Source organism: Etheostoma spectabile, chromosome 19 (assembly GCF_008692095.1).
Source record: "Etheostoma spectabile isolate EspeVRDwgs_2016 chromosome 19, UIUC_Espe_1.0, whole genome shotgun sequence".
In the NCBI taxonomy this organism is placed as follows: domain Eukaryota; kingdom Metazoa; phylum Chordata; class Actinopteri; order Perciformes; family Percidae; genus Etheostoma; species Etheostoma spectabile.
In genome coordinates this window covers 12,145,436-12,168,106 of record NC_045751.1, presented here as the reverse complement: position 1 = coordinate 12,168,106, position 22,671 = coordinate 12,145,436, and the positions used below count along the sequence as shown (strand labels likewise).

At 40.0% G+C, this 22,671-nt stretch overlaps 1 protein-coding gene across 3 annotated transcripts; it reads left to right on the top strand.

The window, feature by feature from the left end:
* Window positions 1-1,617: 1,617 nt before the first annotated feature.
* LOC116706972 (epithelial splicing regulatory protein 2) lies at window positions 1,618-22,609 on the top strand (the record flags this gene model as incomplete). Of its 3 annotated transcripts, XM_032544055.1 has the most annotated exon segments (15): window positions 1,618-1,789; window positions 1,962-2,114; window positions 2,599-2,727; window positions 10,582-10,695; window positions 11,131-11,245; window positions 11,515-11,610; window positions 12,291-12,345; window positions 12,846-12,956; window positions 13,215-13,347; window positions 13,516-13,558; window positions 15,818-16,119; window positions 17,048-17,281; window positions 19,213-19,411; window positions 21,327-21,531; window positions 21,678-22,609. In XM_032544055.1, coding segments are annotated over 14 exon segments (2,220 nt in total). In that variant the 5' UTR covers window positions 1,618-1,789; window positions 1,962-1,982.
* Between the last annotated feature and the right edge of the window lie 62 nt (window positions 22,610-22,671).

Genomic DNA, 22,671 nt, shown 5'->3' with positions numbered 1-22,671 from the left:
GTGGGGAATCCCATTATGCGTCTAGGGTTTCAGTTGAAGTGTTTCACAAGGTGTCCAGCAACTAATCAGAAGGTTCAGCTGAAAAGAATGATGTCACAAGAGGAAGCAGAAACTGAGAATTACTCTTGAGATTAAGGGGATTTAAATGAGCAAAAGGAGTTAAAGAGACAGAAAGCCTTGATATCACTACAGTCTACTGGCCCATAGCAAGCAAGATGGGAGTGTCAAAAGCAATAAGACATGGCATTCTGGGAACCAGGCCAAAGATTGGGTGAAAACTCCAGCAGGCCAGTAAGGACCTGTGAAGTTTTAAAAAAAACTCTATTGTATGTTGTTGCTCTTTTAAAGTGCCGGATTTTATTTCAATATGGAAGCTGCTCATAGATAAAAGTATAGCTACACAAAAAAAGTGTTTCTCTTCATACTGTATGTCTAACCAGAAAAAGAAAAAATAATGGTTATGATTTGGAAAGTTATTCCAAATCACAGTGGGAGTGTGAAGCAGCACACAGCAGCATTGCTTTTTAGAGGATTACTAAGGATGACATATTTTAAAACATGTAAGAAACAATGAATAATATGTTACTTTCCATTATGTACAGGCTAATTTCATTGTTCTTTATTTGTTCCCTATGCCTCTCTATTTTCATGTATGTCTATGTGTTGGTTTGTTTTCTCCTTTCTTTGGCATTCTCTTTTACCTTTACCTTACCAAATAATAATTTTCGTGGACACTTTTTGAATCTAATATTTTTATTGTTTTATTTATATTTAAACAATTAACAAACAATACACTGGGACATAGAAACGCGTCCCAGGACCAAAGAAATAATTTTTTTAAAAGTACACAGAGAGGAAGGACGGGGAGGGGGGAGACCTAACAAAAACACAACAGCAGGAACGGAGCTCGCAGCTCCCCAGCAAGAAATGAGGGAATATCATCATAATGATGGCACTATAGCAATCACAACTTCAAACATTTAGTTAATATTGGCATGATATGGTGCATGTGTAGCTTGTTTACATCTGTATTAGAATCAGAGAAAACTAAATAAAAGAAATGGTTTGTTTCCGACTGTTTTCTACCAGAGTAGCCTAGTAGTTTAGAATTCAAGAAAGTAGGCTAGTGGTTTGCAGCACATTGCACTGAATGAGCCATGAGGCTTACATACAATCTGAGGGACCCTATAAAACAGACAACAAATATCAACAGGCTACACAAATGCTTCGTCTCCAGTATGCTTCCATATTGCCTGAACTCTTTAATAAAAAAAAAAGTTTTTAAAATTTACTCCAGCTCACATTTTGGAGCCTATTATTTGATTCAAATGTATTATCAGCACACGTATAAAACAATTGTTAATGGGGAAAAAAAACAACCTTTTAAAACATAAACGTTCAAAAGTAGCTCTACGTTGGCAGGGTTACGAGATAGTGTTCTGCATTTAGCACTGTTCGTTTACGTTTTACTATCCAACATACCTCATGGAGGAACAGCCCTGTTTTGTCAGACTACTTCCTGATTCAAATGATCTGACCAATATGATTACAGCACTCACCCCAGCCTCCCGCCCTCACCTTTCCAAACCAGCCAATAGGCGACGTCTGTGGAGCTCTCCTCGCGCAGAGGTCGAGCCACACAGGTAACTCAGAAAAAAATAGAAAGGAGAGGAGGAAAAAAAACTGCAAGGGTTGTTATGGAGTTCGTGTGAAAGAAAAACGGATTTCCACCCTTCTTTACCAGTTAAACCAGTATCTCTGGATAGAATACACTCAAGTACTTCAACAGGTAGAGTCTCTGAACGCAAACTCTTTCGTGGCTCCTCTGAAAATAATCTCCCCCCTTTTTCTCTCTGCGTTTACCTCAATTGAGTTTCAGCCCTTTTGTTCGCTCTTCTTATCACTTGGAAAAAGGTGAACCCTCGTGTTATTTTTTATTTTAATCTTTGCTTTAATTGTAGTTTTTACCCTTGTGGTCCCTGATGGCTTCGCACAGTGATACTCTGGTGGTGTTCTTTGGGGCAACAGCTGGTGCAAATGGGGGTAAACTGGGTTCGGATGAGAGGGAAATAATTCTCTTGGTGTGGCAAATTGTGGATCTACATGAGAAAAAGGTACGGACCTTTCTGACCCGTTCGTTCGTTGTACGGTTTCTTATGTACCCAAAGTGTTTGTGGCATATTGTCTACCTGTAGTGAAACAGTATGTTTGACATTTAAATCAACATGGTGTGCTCTCTCAGACCGTCCGCAGCATGCTAGCTAACGCTACATCAATCCTCCGTTCAGCCGTCTCGTTAGCTCACCTTTTACAGGTGTGCGACCAAAATTTAACAAGCAGGCGAGGACCGTAGTTTCACCTCATTGCATGGAGAAAAACACACCCTTTTGGTTTGGCATGTCAGCTTCTTGATATAGGCTAAACAATGCTTTATTGACAATTAAGGGCTTTTTGCAACTACATTGTCAATTGTTTGTTTGACTTTTGTAAGAGTTCATTTTTCTGAATGTGGGTGTTAAAGTCTATAATTTGCCATGAACTAGCTGCATTTAGTTTTACGCTGTGTTCTGCGCCATAAACCGCTAAATCCATTTACAGGTCGGGAAGCTTCATAGATGTCTTGTCAAGCCAGACACTTTAGAGCTGACAGACCAGTGTAAAGAGGAGACAGGGCTGACTGTGCAGGACATCGTTAAAGCTGAGCCCCTGGACAAAGTTTTGCAACAGGTGAGTCCCACTGGTCACTTAAATGTGAGGTGCATCTCCACATAAGGAATATTTAAGAAGCATTTTACTCTGTTGTTACACACACAGGCCCAAATTACACACACATGCACACACAAGACCTATAAACATCCATTGTTTTTGTAGAGAGATGTCGGAGGGATGGGGCTGCCATAGTTAGAGCCGTTGGGAAGGTTTGGTCCCTGGCTTAAGGGCACCTTGGCAGTGCTCCGGAGTTGAACTGGCACCTCTCCAGCTACTAGTCCACGCTCCATTCCTGGTCCTGAACCAGCCCCACCCTCCGGTCCCTACTTACTTGGCGAGCCGTGACCCAACAATCTCTTTCCATATGAAATAGGCCTTAAAGGTCCTGGTGCTCGGTTTTATTTCATGTTTGAAAACTCTCACTGGAGTGCTGAATTAATGAAAACTACAGCAAAAGCTCATAAAATCTCTATGCCATCAGCAAAATTATTAGAAATTCAGAAGCCAATTAAACCGAAGCAACTTATCTCTGACAGGTTAGCAAGACCCAGAGCAAGATGGGACATGACAAACCTGATCCGTCATTGAGCTGTAAGTTCATGTAAGGAGTGTCAAATTTCCCTGATGAAATTAAAAAAAAAAAAATAAAAAAAAAAGGGGTCTTTCACCTGGTTAAGATATGTCATTGGCTTTGCCCTGACAGTTTAACTTTGCTGACGGTTGGTTGAAGCTAAAGGGCTAGGATAGGCAGAGCCCGAGGCATCGGACGATGAGGAGGAGTCGCAGGTCTAGTCTTGTCTTGGCCCTGCTGCAGACATCTGGAAGGCGGAATGTTTACATGGGACCGCACCTCTGTTTTAGGCTGCAGGACAGACAGGAGAGGAGACTTTCAGATCTTAGGCTTCATCTATAGCATGGCACTTCTTGACATGAATTTGCTTTCTGGTTCCTCCCTGTCAGGAGGTGTGCGTCGACAAAAATGCTTGTTGCCTAACTCATCTGCGCAGTGTTTGTTTGCACTGGCTACATCTTTACTGCCCTCCAGTATGTCATAGTTTAAAAACCTCTCATTATCATGCTGGACCAGGGTGTTTGGGTTGGTATTTAGTGCTGCTGTGGTCTAAATACCACGTATTCACAAGCAGCTTGGTTGGTTGGGGTAATCAAATGAAAATGGGTTGTTTTCTTTACATTTTTTTTCTGGGGTTAGCAATGATGCTGCTGGGGTTATATCACTAGCTTAAACACTTAAAATGTCATGGAAGTTTGGTCCAAATGCTGAAGTAATGTATGCCTCATACAGACCAGGTACGAATTCAGCTCCACTGTCAGTTAGTTTGTGTGCTGAACCTTCAAATATTAACCCAAGTAAACAGCTCGTTCTTTTCATACTTTTCTCTCACCGGTTACTTTCTTTCTCTATTGGTCATTCTAAGATTAGTTTGATCCATTTTGATTAAGGGAAGTAAAGGAAATTAATTTTTTTTTTATTAGTATAGAACTGCAATAAAGAAGAATTTTTTTTTTTTTAAGATGGAGCAGTCCATTTCATCTTATTCAATGATCGAGGAAAACAAGCACCTGCCTTTTTATTGGTGGTCTGAGGGAAGGCTGTGGAAATTTTTGCCAGCTAAACTCCATAACATTGGAAACTAATTCTCCACAAAGAATCATGCTAAAGCTAGACTGGGTAAACCCAGCCCGATCTGCCGGCGATTTTATTTTTTCCTGCACCTCAGGCTGGAAACCCGAACATTTATCTATCCCTCTTTCGTTACAATTTTCTGGGGACCAATCATAGGTTTAACACAATAACGATAGCGGAGCGACCAAGCAGCTTTTTGTTTACATTCAACAAAGCGGCCTCCAAAGCACAGCAAACTGTTGATGACGCTGTCGCTGCTACATCACCGGGATTGTTGTTCTGATTGGTTAAAGGACTATCCAATAGCTTACAGTAATTTGAACTATGCCCGTTGATCACGCCTCTTGTGCGGTAGAAAATACAGAGCAGACTCCCTAGACTAATGTTCAATCTTAAAAGATTAAGCTTGGTCTGGTGATGGTCCGACTATGCTAAAGCACTACTTTGAATATTGTCTTTTAGTTGTCCAGGTTTTCAGAGATGTGTTCATACATTTCTTGGGAATAAGCGATTCAGCATAAAACTATAAAATAACTAATCGACTAAGTTGATATTAGTCAACTAAAATCAAAACGACCGATTAGTCGACTTATCGACCAAACCTTCATGCTGGTACTCGTGTGTGCTTGCGTGTGTTAACTCTGCAGTTCAGTTCCTGGGAGTAGGCTGATATATGGTTTAGCTGTTGTCAAGCTGCTGCTGACTGTACAGGCTTGGATTTAGTCTGGGACACTGACAGCATGTCACGGCCTGTAGGGAGCTGCACATGATGTGAGACCTCACACACGTTGTTGTTGTTGTTGTGACACCGTTTTCCAACTGTTTTAGACCACAGACAGAAATGGTGACTACTGGCTTCAGCAGTGAGTGAAATTAAGAATTAGGGGCTGGCTTACAAAGGTGGCTATATTGTGACATAGACAACTTGATGAATCACATCTAAGAAGGATTCCCACAAGCTGGATTTTAACACTACGGGAAAAAAAGCTGCACAAAGATCACATGCAAAAATCACTCTGATTTGTATGAGCCCAGTCCCTCGGGGATGTATTCTTGGGTGTGTCCCAAGACTTCTAAGACCAAAGTGTCAAAATGATTGGCTTTTTATAAAAGGAAGATTTTTAAAAGAATGTTGATGTTTTGTGCCTGGTGCCACAATAACTGTTACATTCACACAAGACAGCAAATTTTTTGGGGAAATCCGACTTAAGACAGAAAATTACTGGAGGAGAATATACTGCAGTCATCTAATTACTTCAGAATCATGGTTGCACTCGTGTAACTTTGTAAATGTGTTAAAGATGTGGCTAATAACAGAAAACATAGTATACTGTATATGACACAGCAGCTTGAAGAGATTGACACACTTTTCCTTTTTCTGTGTGCATGTTTGGGAATTTTACACACTGGAAACTTTTTTTTTTTCAGTTTTAGACTTTTATTTCAGTTGGGACTTTTTCTATTCTTTTTTTTCTCATCTCAGTCCACTGTCAGTGATTTTCCTGTGCATGTTCTTGTGGTGCACGTGTTCACTATGTAAAAACTTTCTTCGAAACTGGCTTATTTACATGATTATCTGTGTGGATTTTTGCCCAGTTAGAATCATTCTGAATGCAAGCAGCGGCCACCTCTTGTATTATGAGACATGCGGATGTTCTGTGGTGGCATGGTGTTTGCTTTTTAGGTGCCTTTCAAACAGTTAAAACAGCCCCAACACTCCCTGCAGCTCTTATCGGAATTTGTTTCAGCCACCACCACCCCACCTCACCTCTGCATACAAACAATCCAGTTAACCTGGAGAGCAAATTGTGATAGGACCATGTTCAAAGGCCACTTCCTCCCCCTCATCTGTGGAAAGGCTTTCCAGAAGGGGGGGGGAGTGAGAGCGAAAGTTGGTTTCAGATAAATTTGGTTATGTGTGGATCTTAAAATTTTGGAGAAACAGATGTTGATTTTTGAATTTGAGCTAAAATAAATGGCTTTCTTTCTTCCTTTTTTGAGAGGGAATTATCATATAGAAAGTGTGACATGAGTTAAAATAGATAACAGAGCCAAGCTTGCCAGTAAGGCATGATAACAATTATTGTATTGTTGAAATAATAATAATAAAAAAACAACAACATTTAAGTAGTACAGCTGGATGTTTATTGGCATGGCTATTGGCTGAAAGTTGCAAAGATTATACGGACAATATTAGTATAAAGTGAAACATGAATAAATGGGTGGTTGTTTGATTTCACACATTGTACATTAATAGCCCAATCATTTTAATTTTTTAAAAAATTATCTGATTTAAGGTGGAAGCACTCTGAACTTTTTCTATGTTCTTTTTTTCCCCTCTGTAGTCTGTTCATGAGTTTGGCTCAATAGCCGGTTGCTTCTACACATCTGTCAGTGTGAGATTTGTCTTCTGTTTAGCTTGTTTGCTCAATTTAAACTTTTTTTTGACACAGTGGAGAAAGGTAGCGGGAGTGCCGCTACGTCATCAAAAGCATTTGGTTATTTCTCAGTAATCCGGCTTTAGTAATTGGCCAAGGCGGAGCTGCATGCACAGCTATGAGCAAACATTACCACTGTTATCACTGTAATCATGACATTATGCAATGCGGCTCTGCTTTAAATGTGCGGATGGAGTAATTACTCAATTTTGGAGTATCATAGTTTAGACTATCAACATTCTTCATATAGGAGAAAAATAATCTCCCTACAGTGAAAATTGTACATGTGACTTCAGGAGAATTTGCACATTTAATGAATGAGGGAATCGAAATCTAGGGACTTTAAATTCCAAAACTGTATTTTTTTTTTTTTTTTTAAACTTCTTGTTTGCTACTTACTTTATGAAGTAACAGCGAAGTTAACAATTGCAGCTCCACCAAAGGCTGTAATACAAGGTATGCTGTTGAGGTGGTATGTTGATACAGTGGTCAGGAGAGTTTGTTTACCGTAGCAATGTAATATGCTAAGTGAACAAGACTTAATCCAAAAATGTAAGTGAAGGTAGATATGAAGAGTTAATTATATCACTTTATATTTTGTGTAGAATAATTAAATTCCTTGCAGTAGATTTTTCCTCTGTGTACATTGTTTCACAAATTGTTTCTGGGTTCTACCTTTACATTAGTCAAAATATTGTGGTTAACTTAACCTGTTGTTTTCACATACAGCTTATCGTAACCGCCCTCAATTAAGAAGTCATTTAAGTCTGGGACTTGAATGAAAGTCAGAACAGCGCATTTCTCATCCAATTATCCTGTTGTGTAACTATGGCGGATATATTAATTAATAACTACTGTATCTGATCCGTGCCACCACGCCAACATTCACATAATAGCTCTTACACGATGTGAAAGACATCTATACGGTCCATATTTGTTTGACCCAATCGTGTGTGTGTGTAATTAATTATCAGACAACATAATATATCCCTTTCATGCGGTTTGTCAGCTAACAGTTTTAGAGCTTTTAGAGTTTAGAGCTTCCCACTTCTAGCACATGGACCTTCTGCAGCTAATGTGAAACACTTAAATGCCCAATCTAAAACCATCATATCTAAGAACTTTGTGGTGCTTTCCTTCTCAAATGAGCCATGGCAAAAACATTAGAAACAGGGTCTTGAGCTTGTCTGAGCTTGATAATTTTTGAAAATACTCCAGCAACTCCTAATTTCACATGACCCTGACCCCGAAAATTGCAGAAACATTTACAGTGTAAGAGGCTAAGGGGCGTAGTTGAAAGAATGGTAATAACAGTCCATGTCTTTCTTTTACTCCGTATTGCACAATGGCAAAGAGAACTTACAAAAAAATTTTTGAAAATAAATTTGTAATTTTAATGACCAGTGAACTTTTACTTGTTTGCTTGTGTTCATGGGCTCTTGCTGTTTTATTTTTCTCAGATCATTGATTCTTTCAGGTTTCTGTCCAGCCACCCTAAAACCCCCTTAATCTATCCCCGAAGCATTGTTCCCTTGTCAGCAGCTGGTACTCGTTGCCAAATAGCTCTGTATTTCTCTGACTTTATGGAACATGCTTCAACATGCACCTCTAATACTCTCTCACAGTCTGAAGATCAGTCATAAATGGCCATTGGCCATGTAAAACTAGTCAGTCATTGGGTTTTTCTCACACCCAGATGGTCTAAGTTTTGCAATTACATGGGTAACTTTGAGGGTTCAGGGAATAAGAAGGGAAAAAATAACTTTATGAAGAGGGAAAAGATAGTCCCTTGCATGGTAACATTGAGTAGCAAATGAATACAAGCGGCATTCAAGTCGATAGGACTTGAGAAATTATGCAAAGTATTCTGGGTTGGAACCTATGTATGAGATACTACAGATACCCCTGTTATGGTCCCTACATCCTTTCCAAATATCTTTTTATAGCTGCTTAGCAAAGGGTTCAGCCTACAAAAATAAAATGTGGCTGCCCTTGAAGATTAATTATCTAAAATCATAACAAAACTAGAAGGGCACTCCCAGAGTGCAAGCATCCGCCAATGCTATGCCCTATCTCGCATTAACGAAAGTGAAACTTTGTGTATATGCCCTGTGATTTGGATCCTCTCCAAAATGTAATAGTTGTGCAAAGGCCTACGCTACACTAAGTTTTATGAAAGTCGGGCGAATAGTTTTTCCGTAATCCTGCTGACAAACAAGTAATGTAAAACATTCTCAAAAATGCAGTCCTCTGACATGTGTGTTTTAAGTGGTGACCTTTGTAGACTGTTAAATGCTGCCAACAACAGGTTGACACAACACACAGAATGGGGCTCATTGAATTTGGTAGTTATAAATAAACATGTACTAATGTGGGAGTTGCTGGTATCTAGGATTGGGTGTTGGTTAATTAGGGTTTACGTGAAGTGGAGGCAGGCAGGTTAGACTTGTTTTGGGTTGTTTTTCATCTTGTCTGGCTGTGTCTGTTGGTCGTGCTAGAAAACTGTGATGCTGGTATTTAGTTGTGTGATCATTCCTCTCTTTTGTCTGCTCCCTCCCTTGCTAGGCAAACACTGAAACCTGTTAGACAAGCCTCGTTCCCAATGAAAACCAAACACACAAACCCACTTATCCACCTGATATTAAAATCGGATCTGAAGGATCTGTTCACAAGTGGACAGCTATAGGTATAGGTGGGAATCAACGCACCTAGAGCACATTGCTATCCGATCACCTAGACCACATTTTGTGGTTTAGGCCACGTGTTACCACACTCTTTTAGCTGTGTCACCAAAAGCAGGAAATGTTGGTTCCTCATCAGCAGTAACATAACCCAACCCCTATAATTGGACAAGAAATGTAAAATAAAACATGTATATTACTTTTTTGGGCTTTTTAAGCCTTTGACAGGACAGCTGAAGAAATGAAAGGGGAGAGAGATGGGGGGGAATGACATGCAGAAAAGGGCCGCAGCTCGGAATCGAACCCAGGCCCACTGCATCGAGGAGTAAACTTCTGTATGTGGGGGCCGGTCTACCAACTGGGTTATCTGGGCACCTAATAAGCCAATATAGAAACTAAACTTCAAACAACAGAGATAAAGTTAGAAACTACAAAAATCAGTAGACCTCCTTATTTTGGCTGTATTTTTAATGTTATGTTATTGCACACTTCTAATGTATGATTTATTTGAGAGTAATAACTGAAATATGTACATATACACACATTCACTCACACACAACTAGCCTATATGCAAACATTTTTGCATATAAAGTGGGGAAAGGGATCCATTTACAAGTGATCACTCAAAACGCATTTGGAGACACATTCCACCTGGCAGGTTAGAACACATACATACATACATACATACATACATACATACATACATACATACATACATACATACATACATACATACATGCATGCATGCATACATACATACATGCATGCATGCATGCATGCATACATACAGCTCAGAACAGATTATAATACCAGGTGGAAATGTGGCCACAGTCAAACGCAACAGCACCTGCACTTGTCTTCCTTTAAGATAGTACACTATATAATTATCACTTTCACATTGTGGAAAGTGTTTGCACAGTAGATACTAGAACCATATTTTACCCATTTATTATGAAGTCACATAATGTTTGTAAATTAATGGGAGTGAAACAATCCGAAATAGACATTTTCAGGAATTGACATTTTATATTGACAGTCCCACTTTCCTGTGATAGGTACACATTTTAAATTATTCTTTTATTTTCTCCTTCTTTGCTTTATTACTCAGTTCCAGCAGTCAGTGTCATCAGAAGTGAAATGCCTCAGCAGAAGCTCTTTCACACTTTGCGTCAACAGTCCCCTTGTCATCCGACAGGCCCTCCACCCCGAAGCTTCCAAAAAGGTGTGTGTGTGTGTGTGTGTGTGTGTGTGTGTGTGTGTGTGTGTGTGTGTGTGTGTGTGTGTGTGTGTGTGTGTGTGTGTGTGGTGTGTGTGTGTGTGGTGTGTGTGTGTGTGTTGTGTGTGTGTGTGTGTTGTGTGTGTGTGTGTGTGTGTGTGTGTGTGTGTGTGTGTGTGTGTGTGTGTGTGTGTGTGTGTGGTGTGTGTGTGTGTGTGTGTGTGTGTGTGTGTGTGTGTGTGTGTGTGTGTGTGTGTGTGTGTGTAATAATTTCTTTTATATTATGATTATTTTCTCCTTTTTGTGTTCCTGGTTATACCTCTGATGCAAGATGGTGTCAGCATAACCTTTCTTTTGAATTCTTTTTTAAATCTTTGTCTGCTGCTAGCTTCCTAGTGTGTCTTATGTCTTACTAAATCATTTTTTGTCTTTTCTTTTCAGAATCTTGTCCTTCCTGAATGTTTCTTTTCATTTGTGGACATAAGGAGGGAGTTTTACAAATGTTGCCCCAATGCCAGCCCCTTACAAAAGCTCACTCTTGCCTCCATGTTGGAATGTATCCTTTGCTAGTAATCATATTAATGAAAACTTCTTTAGCTGTAGATTTCAGGGAAGGTGCAAGGAAGTTTGTAAATGTTTGCAGAACTGTTCTTTAGATTATGTATAGAACTGTATTTACTGAGTGTGTATATAGGCTTTTCATTGGAAATCCACTTTAGGTTTACTGATGTAAAACAAAGAACCAGATCCTTGCAGCATGACACGTCAACAAATTCAAAATAACAGGCCAATTAAACTAGTCAGTGTCCTTAACTGTGTGTGTAGATGTTGGTCTTCCTGCTGTGTCAGAGCAGTCGATAGGGGTGAGGGAGGTGAGCAGCATGGTGCAGTTGACACTTCACATCCTGGCTGAGCCCCACAGTAAGTTACTTCCACCCTTGTAACTAAAATGATCAGACATTAACTTAGATGTTAAAAAAATTAAAACAATATACACATATATGAACACCAATGCAGTGGCATGTTTGAAAACAGTCACTGGTATGCATTAACCCTTGACTATCTGATGGCTTGGGTTTATAATATCAGCATTGTGACCGTTAGACTAAATTTTTTGCATTGTACCACCATCGCATTACATCTTTTTAATTGTATGACACTGAAACATAGCCCAAATATTCAGAGAGAGAACACTTTTAACTAGAAGGTGTGGTAGTTTGATCACTGAAGAAGGTCTTGATTATATTATTGCTAATTAACAAGCCAGAAATGCTTGTACTTTACTGTTTTAAACTACATTAGACGGTTTACTGCTGTATGGGTGGATGTAAGATGACTCCTGATATGTTTCACTGCAAATAAATCAAATTTTAATAAGACAACTTCTATCTTTACTGTGGCAGTCGCCTTTGGCTTTATCCTCTTAATAACAGCTTTGGGTGTGAGAAGTAAAAGGAATGCAGAGTGCTTAAAGCACACATTGCTTGGCAGGGTAAACCTGTTCACTACAGAAAAGAAAGGGCATTGTTTTGATTCTTAGAGTTGCAACAACACAGTCAATCATACAATTTAATTTTTTTTTTATTTATTTATTTTTTTAGACCACAAGTTCTCCTGTGTTGAAACAGTGAAGTACAAGTTTGATTCCGGCACATGGTATGTATTAACTTTTCAATAGATGTACATGTATCTCACTCCATCTTTGTTCCTACCACACCTGTTCGTCTGTTGTTTACAGACCGGCAACCCCCCTTTAGCCATATTCATTTCTCAGACTTCTGGCCCTTAGCATTGAATACAGCAACAAGGAAACCACAAGTGTGTCATTAAAGCTGTCCAACTTTGCCATCAAGTGCTTACCTGGCTATCTAGTAGCAGAACACCAAATCCTGTTGCTCTCAGACAGTTAGAAGCCTGTCACCTTGACAACCCCCTGACATTTAATCATGAGTGTTTTACTATGTTAAGCACTTACTGTGAGTGGCCTCTGTGTCTGCAATCTATAGACAATCTCTTTATATTTGACACAAGAGATGGTGTATTTCCTCAAGCTATAGTCATCTGCAGGGATGTTTTTTAATAATCTGCTGTAATTATTCTTTCTTTGTAAATATAGTCAGAATGTCAATGTTTGTTTTTTTTTCCTCTCTTTTCAGCAGCAAGACAGAGCCAGTTGACAGTGAGACAGTGATCAGAGCGCGGGGGCTTCCATGGCAGTCTTCAGACCAAGACATTGCTCGCTTCTTTAAAGGCCTCAGTATTGCCAAGTATGTTGGATTTTATGGACATATTCCAACCTTTATTTAAACTTCAACTGTTAGGGTGTGGGGGGTTTGATTTTTCTTTTCTTTTTTTAAAACAGCTGGTGCTCTCACTTTTTCCATTGATTGCAAAATCAGATTCGAAAATTTCTGTAGATCATATAAAATGTTCTTTTAAAGGCCATTCAACCTCCAAGATTAGTGTTAGTCCATATCATTAACTGTGTCCGTACCCATGAAAGTGTCTGTGCACCTGTGTTTCAGGGGTGGCGTGGCCTTGTGTCTTAATGCTCAAGGCAGGAGGAACGGTGAGGCCTTAGTTCGTTTCATCAACTCAGAACACCGGGACCTAGCCCTGGAACGCCACAAGCACCACATGGGTAACCGCTACATCGAGGTTAGATTCAGCTCCTTCATTCTTGTCCAGTCGTACTGTTTAGTTTGTAGGTTTTTAAATGATGCTCAGCTGAACACTAAACCCAAGGTAGTTGTAAAATGTCATCTAAACTAAACAACAATTATATGTTTGTTATGGCTAAATCTAGTTTTCTTCTTGTTTTCTCAGGTCTACAAGGCCACAGGAGAGGAATTCCTCAAGATTGCTGGAGGTCAGATTTCAGAATTTTTTTTTTTTTTTTTCTTTCCATCTCTCTCTTCTCATCATGTTTGTTTGAGGAGTCCTAGTGAAAGGCTTTCTGTGTGAGGTAGACTTTTATTTCATGGCTTTCCCACATCTTTGAAGAAAAACAAGACCACATCTGTAAAAGAGCAGCTCTTTAGAGACCGTAAAATAGGGGATCTCATTTGCGCTCCGGCTCTCTCTCCTATTACCTATGTCTTTACCTCATCCTAGTAACTCTCCAGCAGCTTATCTTGGACTAATGAAAGACGCTTTGTGAGGAGCTTTTCCCACTGCCCCCCCCCATCCCTTCCTCATCCCCAGTCCAACCCTTTGAAGAGAACATTCACTCTCTGCAACAGCAAACAGCAGCTCACCTGTTCAGTTCTGCCTCAAGCTGCACTCCCCTGAGGGAGAGGAGGCTGACGGCCAGTGAAAGGACTAGCTCAGTGCTGATACAAAGGGGGTGTGAAGAGACAAAGGCAGGGCCCGGAGCCTCTGGACCATAGAGCAACAGGCACCAGTAACACAGGACTGAGATAGCAGACAAAGAAACACAGTCACACAGAGCAGATAACTTACAGTGGTTGCCAGTCTGACTGTGGACTTTACTCAAATGAGTTAAGATCAGTACAGATTGATAGCACATTGGACTTTAAACTAATAATTCAAGCAGACCTGACACAGCTGCATTTATCAATATACATCATTTTGAGGAATATACAGCATTTTGAGATTTCACCTTTTACCATACAATACACACTATAAATATGGGTCTAAGGCACTGAACTTTATATCCACAATGTTTATTACCTTCATGATAGGTCATCAAAATGTTATTTAATCTGTCTGGACATGTAGTTTAATTTGTTGCTTCTCATGTGAACTTTCTGCATAGCAAAAACAGCCACATAGGTTAAACAAAGGTCATTGTAAATGTACAAGGGACTGTTAACAAATGTCCTGCATGTGCAAACTCCTCTGACATTAGGTCAGTTGGCTTAACAACAGTACACAAGAGGTGGGGTTACTTACAAATTTAAGGGTTGACTGTGAGATAGGATGAGGCGATTCGTTCTTACAGCCCCTGTTTTCTTGGTCATATAAGCTAACATATTCTTAGTTTCCTCTTCGTCTCACCCCAAACTGAGTTCTTCTTGAACTGCAGCAGAGTACAGACCCATAAACTGGAAACCAAACGCAGGGGATTGTGTAATGAGGGTCAGTGAATAAAGCCGTGTGAAAAATCCGCAGTAGTTCAGCTGGTTGGGACCGGTGAACACTTTGGTTGCAAACCAGCCATCTTTCCTGTAAGAATACCTTTTTAATTTTGTGATTAAGAACTACTTTTGTTTTTATGATAAACTTTTTTTCTATAGCAATTTTCTTAACAGGGTAACAAAGTGTTTTTCAGAAAAAAATAGCTGATAAAAACCAGGAACAACAATGAAATAAAATACGAAAATATATATCTTTTTATAAATGACAAGGAGGGATGATAATACCCAACAACAAATACATATTCAGACGCTTTTCCTTTAAAAAGTTTTAAGGAGGGATTTATAAGATGCTAATGATGTGACGTGTTTGATTTAAGTAAGCAGTGTTCAACAGTCTTAAGAACTATGACAGCAAAGGCCCGGTCACCTTTGGTCACAAGCTGGGATCTTGGAACAACCAGCAGAGCTGCATCCAACTATCTAAGGGAAAGCCCAGGGTTATAGGGGTCAATAAATCCCAATAAAACTTGCATTTTGCAAAGATTTTGCATTTGCTAAACTTTCTAGCAGTCGGCTTCATATTTTTTTGTGAGGGAACCAAACTTGCTGGGAGAGTTTATTGGATCAGTGAGTATGATCTTGGTTTAATCCTCATTACAATTTAAAAAAAAGTTTTGCAACATCCAGCACTTGACATCATTGCAGCAGGCAAGGAGGTTATCTAAGCTATTGGAGTTACTGGACTGAAAAAGGGATGTATAACACAATGTCATCTGCATAACAATGATGGGAGACACTATGGTTCTGATTGATCATGTATGTAGAAAACAGGGGACCAAGAATGGACCCTTGAGCAACACCACAATTGAAATGAGCAATAGAGTAACTGACATTTTCTAAGAACAGAGGTTTTATACAAGTTTCTGCTGCTTTGCTGTCTAACACATTAAGACACATAAACCTTGTTCGAGTGTCACTTGAATGGTTGTATGATGCCAGGGGTTTCATTGCTGTCCTCTTGACTCTAGGTACATCTAACGAGGTGGCCCAGTTCCTGTCCAAAGAGAACCAAGTGATTATTCGTATGCGGGGCTTGCCATTTATTGCAACACCCCAGGAAGTGCTGTCCTTCCTTGGTCCTGAGAGCCCAGTTACAGATGGTGCAGAGGGTCTGCTCTTTGTCAAGTACCCTGATGGACGGCCCACTGGCGATGCCTTTGTGCTCTTCTCTTGTGAAGAGTATGCCCAGAATGCCCTGAAGAAGCACAAGCAGATCCTGGGGAAGCGGTATATCGAGCTGTTTCGGAGTACTGCGGCCGAGGTGCAACAGGTAAATTCTTTCAGTTGTATAGGCTGAGGAAATCTTTAAACTCTAATTTTTGTTATTATGTGAACAACATGTATGTCATATTATTGAGACTACTGCTGGTGAGATGTGCCAACATACTTTATTAAAGGATTTAAAAAGATGTAATGTAAAAAATACAGAGGCCATAGGTGTTGTATGGAACAGGAGGTGGTCATTTTTAGAAGATTAGTTTTGACCTCCTCTGGGCAAGATGCCTAATACATTTAGGTTTACATTGTGGAATTACAGAAATGTCTGTTTCTAAATATTATTACAAATGTTCATATGAGGGTTTTCTATTTCAGACACATGCATGTCATTCCTTGGAAGTAGATGGAGAAACATAACAAACTAATCATGATAAATATTTAAACAAATCCATGCATTTTATTTTCTTACAAATAAAGAGCACTTTTCACAAAGCCTTTTGTGAATCATTTAAAAAAAATGCTTCCTTTCATGCTTGATAGCAGTCCTCATGGTAAAGGTTAATAAATAACTGATGTGATTACAATGAAGAAAAACATAGTATTAAAAGTATATGATGTCAATCAAGACTTTTGATAAATCGGATGTTTGTTGAATTTGCCTATTTGAAATAACATGTATGTTATTGCATTGTATATGTACATTGTTCTTACCCGAGAACCTTTTGATCTTCAGCTTGTTCCTGTTGATTGTGAAACGTTAACAAGTGACCATACCAGATTCAATCTTTTGAAAAATTCAAATTTTTTTTTTTTTTTTTCTGTGTACATTTTTTTTTTTATTGTGTCTTAAATTGCACATGCAAAGCACTTACTGACAATGCCGGGTTTCCTCTGTAGAGAATAGTGTGTTACTGTAGGAGATTTCAAGCATTTGCAGAAACGAGCAGTAATGAATTTTTATCGTCTTGTTTGTTTTCCAGGTCCTAAACCGATACATGTCCACACCTCTGATCTCTACACTGCCCCCTTCACCCATCGTGTCTGTCTCGGCCCTTGCCACACCTCCATACCTTCAAGCGGCCAGCAGCACTCGCGACTGTGTCCGCCTTCGTGGTCTGCCCTACACTGCCGGCATTGAAGATATCCTGGAGTTCATGGGAGAGCACACAGTTGACATCAAACCACACGGAGTCCACATGGTCCTCAACCAACAGGTCAGACTGGTGGAGAGTGGTGGGCTCAGGCACTTACAGAGGCTTGCACAAGTATTCACACCCCTTGAACTTTTCTACAATTTCTCACATTATAACCAAAAACATAAATTTATTTCATTGGGATTAGAGCTGGACATTATATCGATATTATATCAATATCGTGATATGAGACTAGATATCGTCTTAGATTTTGGATATTGTAATATGGTATTAGTGTTGTCTTTTCCTGGTTTTAAAGTCTGCATTACAGTAAAATTGTAATTTCCTGAACTTATCGGATTGTTGTAAAAAATCTAACTTTGTGTTTTTTTTGTGTTTTGTTTACAAATAAAAACTAAAAATTGTGGCGTGCAAAACTATTGAGCTTCCCTGAGTCAGTACTTTGTAGAACTACCCCTTGCTGCAATTGGATCACGTTTTTTCCAGCTTTACACATTTAGAGACTGACGAGTTGGCCCATTCTTCTTTGCAAAATAGCTCAGGCTCAGTCAGATTGGATGGAAAGTCTTGCCAGAGATTCACAATTGGATTTAGGTCTGGACTTTGATTGGGCCATTCTAACACATGAATATGCTTTGATTGAAACCATTCCACTGTAGCTCTGGCTGTATGGTTAGGGTTGTTGTCTGCTGGATGGTGAACCTCCGCCCCAGTCTTTTGCAGGCTCTGTTTTCTTCTAAGATTGCCCTGTATTTGGTTCCATCTATCTTCCCATCAACTCTGGCCAGCTTCCCTGTCCCTGCTGAAGAAAAGCATCCCTACAGCGTGATGCTGCCACCACCATGTTTCACGGTGGGGATGGTCAGTTCAGGGTAATGTGCAGTGTTGGTTTTCCGCCACACATAGTGTTTTGCATTTAGGCCAACAACTTTGTTTTGGTCTCTCCCACCTGAGCTCTGGATCTCTGCAGCTCCTCCAGAGTTACCATGGGCCTCTTGGCTGCTTCTGTGTCAGTGCTGTCCTTGCCCGGCTTGTCAGTTTAGGTGGACGGATGTCTTGGTAGGTTTGCAGTTGCGCCATACTCTTTTCATTTTTGAATGATGGATTGAACAGTGCTCCGTGAGATGTTCAAAGCTTGTTCAAATATTTTTTGATAACCTAACCCTGCTTTAAACTTCTCCACATCTTTATCCCTGACCTGTCTGGTATGTTCCTTGGGCTTCATGGGTTTGTTCACTAATGTTCACTCTAACAAACCTCTGAGGCCTTCACAGAACAGTATTTATATTGAGATAAAATTATTTAGGGGTATCAGTAATCTATCACATAATTTCCCAATGAAATACGTTTACATTTGGTGTTGTAACGTTACAAAATGTGGAAAGGTTAAGGGGGTATGAATACTTTTGCAAGCCTTTGTAACTGTAAAGCTTTATGCCTTAAAACCATGTTAAAGGTCATCCCCCTTCACACTCAACTCTCTTTATCAGAAATCACTATAGTAAAACAAAACATTGCAAGGCCGATCAAGTCTGAGCAATTAAGGCATTTGATTAAATCTACATTATGATATTGTTAATGTATAGCAATAACTACAATGAAAAGAAGAAACTTAGGAGTCTACTTTACTGTTTTATAATTATCATTTGCCCTACAGATTGTTCTCTTCAAAGTCCCACGTCAATGTTTAAACTTTCCAACCAACACATGAATTACAGCATTATAGTCATAAAATTGAGCAGTGATAATCCCAGATATATCAATGTTACTTTTTTTTTTTTTTTTTTTTTATAAAACCAAAAGCTGATCTCAAACTACTGAATGACAGATTATGACTTGAAAACCCAGCCCTATCCTTCACCAACTTTTACCAAATCCATTATGCCATATCTTCAGTAAAAAAGCCACTGAATTAGAATTGTTGGAAATGTATGCGTTTTTTCTTGTGCTCAAATATATACTGTCTGTTTCCTCCTCTGTCCCCTATGCAGGGTCGCCCCTCCGGTGATGCTTTCATCCAAATGAAATCACCTGACAAGTCATTTATGGTGGCCCAGAAGTGCCATAAAAAGACCATGAAGGACCGTTATGTCGAGGTGTTCCAGTGCTCCACAGAGGAAATGAGCATTGTGCTGATGGGAGGAACCCTGAACCGCAGCGGCCTCTCCCCTCCACCCTGCAAGCTTCCCTGTAGGTTAACTTGTGTGTGCGTGCGTGCGACAGCTACGTCTCTGTCTTCCTTTTAGAACAATGATGCCAGTTGAGACTGGACTGGGTCCAATACTTTGCTTTCTTATGACTCATATCTGTTTTAGGTGCTGGAGATTAGATTGCGATTGGAAGCCACTAGGGAACACCTTCAGTTCTTACTTTTCTGTGTGCATGTATTTATTTTTTATTGGTCATTGATAAACAAATCTTTACCCTTTTTATCTTAGATTTATTAATTTGTTACCTGAGAAATGTTTGCCTTTTACTAACCCGAAAAGTCATGGTGATTTCTTTTTCCATGTAGTTTGACCCTGACTAACCTGGAAACCCTTTAGCCTCCACAAGGTCAGCAGTGTTGTGTGTCACTCTGTTGACATTGAGGGAGACCACCGCTGCCCACAGCCCTCACAGATAGTGGCTGTTTGCGTGTAAATACATCCATACTGGCATTTGTGTTTACATTGTAGGTACGAGAGCCTGAAGGACACAGTAAGCTTTGTAAATGAAAGACCTGGCATTCAGAAGGTGTTTATGGCAGGCTCTCCAGTCTGATGTGATGTTTTTAGAGGTTTTGCCATCAATATCATAGTGTTCTGCTAATCAGCTTCCTTGCTGTGATACATGCAGAGACTCTGCTAGACCCGCTCAGACAAGTCCACCAGGGAGTTTAACTGTGTATTAACACCTATTTGAAAGTAAAAGTGAAGAAGAGTGTTATTACCTAGACCAACAGCGTTTTGTTTCTTAACCTTTGTGACTGCATGTGTTGCTCTACCTTACTGTATGTGCGGCTGGGGGGGGGGGATAGCAGCGAGAGGAATATTGGCCAAAACTATGACAAAGCACAGGTTGAAAAATAGTAATTACAGCTGCAGCTAACTATTATTTTCATTATTGATTAATCTGCCAATTTTTATAAACTGAGTCTGTAAACAGGCAAAATGGTCAAAAATATCTCTGATGACATCTTTTAAAATTTCTTGTTTCTCCCGACCAAAGTTTAAAACAGAGGTAGAAAACGTCAAATCCTCACATTGGAGAAAATGTAACTAGGTAGTGTTTATTCATAGGTATTTTTCATGGAAAAAGTGACTTAGACTTTTTTTAGCATTGGGGGCAAGTTTGTCTGAACAACAACCAATTTTTTGAGGAACTATGGGGCACTTAACATCTACAACAGGTCTACACTACGGACCCACCGCGGGGACGTTTTTGGTGGTGCTGTTCATTCAATAGTCTACTCCAAAGAAAGCAAAGGTTTTGACAATAAACTACATCAACACAACAGTATGTGGACTTAAACTGGACAGGCCCAAAAACCTCTGAACAGTTCTACTTGTTGTTAAATTGCAATGTGAGCCAAATTATCCTGTATTATATCGGCAGGATAATTTAAAAGGCAACCGTGATTACATTTTTTGTAGTCTGATACTGTGGTGGCAGTAATGTTGCCATGTTGGGCCACCACTACAAAATCCGCAAGATGGAAACACTGGATTAATTTTGTCTGAACAATAAATTATTTTTTTTCAACTCTAAATAATGCTTATCATTCTGCCTTAATCAGTAGATACCTTTTTATTATGTAGTATTTCAGTGTGCTCTGGATAATCCTTTGCAAGCTCAAGCTTGCTTTTTAGTAAGAATTGCCATAAGAATTGCTTTGTTGCAATTTTGAAGTCTTAACCCTGACTTCTAATATGTCTTCACTCATACTGACTGGGAGTATAGTGTAACACAAGACACATTGTTTCTGTACAGTTTGTAGCCTGTTGAAATCCCCATGTGGATGTAAGTTTTTAATTTACGTTCTTTATGCTTCTTTTTACTACTGGCAGGGCTGTGCATGCACTGAGAACAACATGTAAATGACCAGACTCTGTTGTTTCTGTAGGTCTGTCTCCACCCACGGCCTACGCTGCCTTCCCCACCCCACCTTCCATTCTCTCTGAGGCGGCCCTCTACCAGTCCCCCTTGCTGGCTGCTCCCAGACCACCTCACACCGTCGCACACGGCCCTGCTCACACTTTGGCCTACTATCCTCCTCATCCACATCTGTACATGAATATGAACATGAACTACACAGCTTACTACCCCAGGTTAGTACATCACGAGTAACTGCTAACTACTAGGTCATTGAAAACGTTTGACACCTTCCTATATTTGTACCATCTGCATTAACTTCTTGCTTCTTTGGTCCTTTTTAAATGTCTTCCCTCCTTCACCTGACATACTCTCTCTCCAGCCCCCCAGTTTCTCCTTCCACAGTTAGCTACTTTGCAGCTCCACCAGGAGCAGTGGCAGCCCAACCCCACCCTGCTGCAGCTGCCGGCTCTTCTGTGCTACCTCAACCTGGCGCCCTGGTCAGGATGCAGGGCCTGCCCTACAACACTGGAGTCAAGGACATTCTCAGTTTCTTCCAGGGATACCAGGTCAGCACATGTTACACAGATATAAAAGTGCATGGGTTTTTGCAAGTAAGTAGGGGCCACCCAAAGATGCTCAGTGTGTACATTTGCAGCCATATTCTCCAAGAGGTTGCCTCTCAAGTTTATTGGCAGAGAGAAAATAAGATATTGAGTTATTTTTTATTTTAACTGAGTCAGTTTAGCTCTACTTGTAAAAAGCTCACACACTTAAAGTGGCACCTTCTTTCCAGAAGGACCAGTGCAGTGTTACAGTAAACCATCTACACCTGCCACTTTATGACGTTAAATTTGAATGAAGACCAGGATAACAATAGGCAGTGTGTGGCTTTTTTTGTTGATTGTAAACTCTTCACACAGCCTGCAACCCTTACATGTAAAAGTCTAGAGCTGATACTCAGCTCTACACCCTGCACCAAGTAAGATTTCCTGTTACAATAGGTGCTTTTTTTTTTAATTGCGAAATCGCACCACAGTAAGATTCAGACAAAAGACATCAGCACTTGTACTGTCCTCCTTTCTTTGTGCTTACCCTATTTATCTGCTGCCAGTCTAAATTAGGTGGAGTCCTCTGAAGCAGGTATGAAGGTGTGACTTCAGTTTGGCACATTGGGGAGGGAAGAGTAGGAAGGGTGGGGGTTTGAGGTAAGGGGTTGTGCGGTTGTTTTGGCATGGCTTATGTCATTTAGTTCTCTCTCTCTCTCTCTCTCTCTCTCTCTCTCTCTCTCTCTCTCTCTCTCTCTCTCTCTCTCTCTCTCTCTCTCTCTCTCTCTCTCTCTCTCTCGTCTCTCTCTCTCTCTCTCTCTTCTCTCT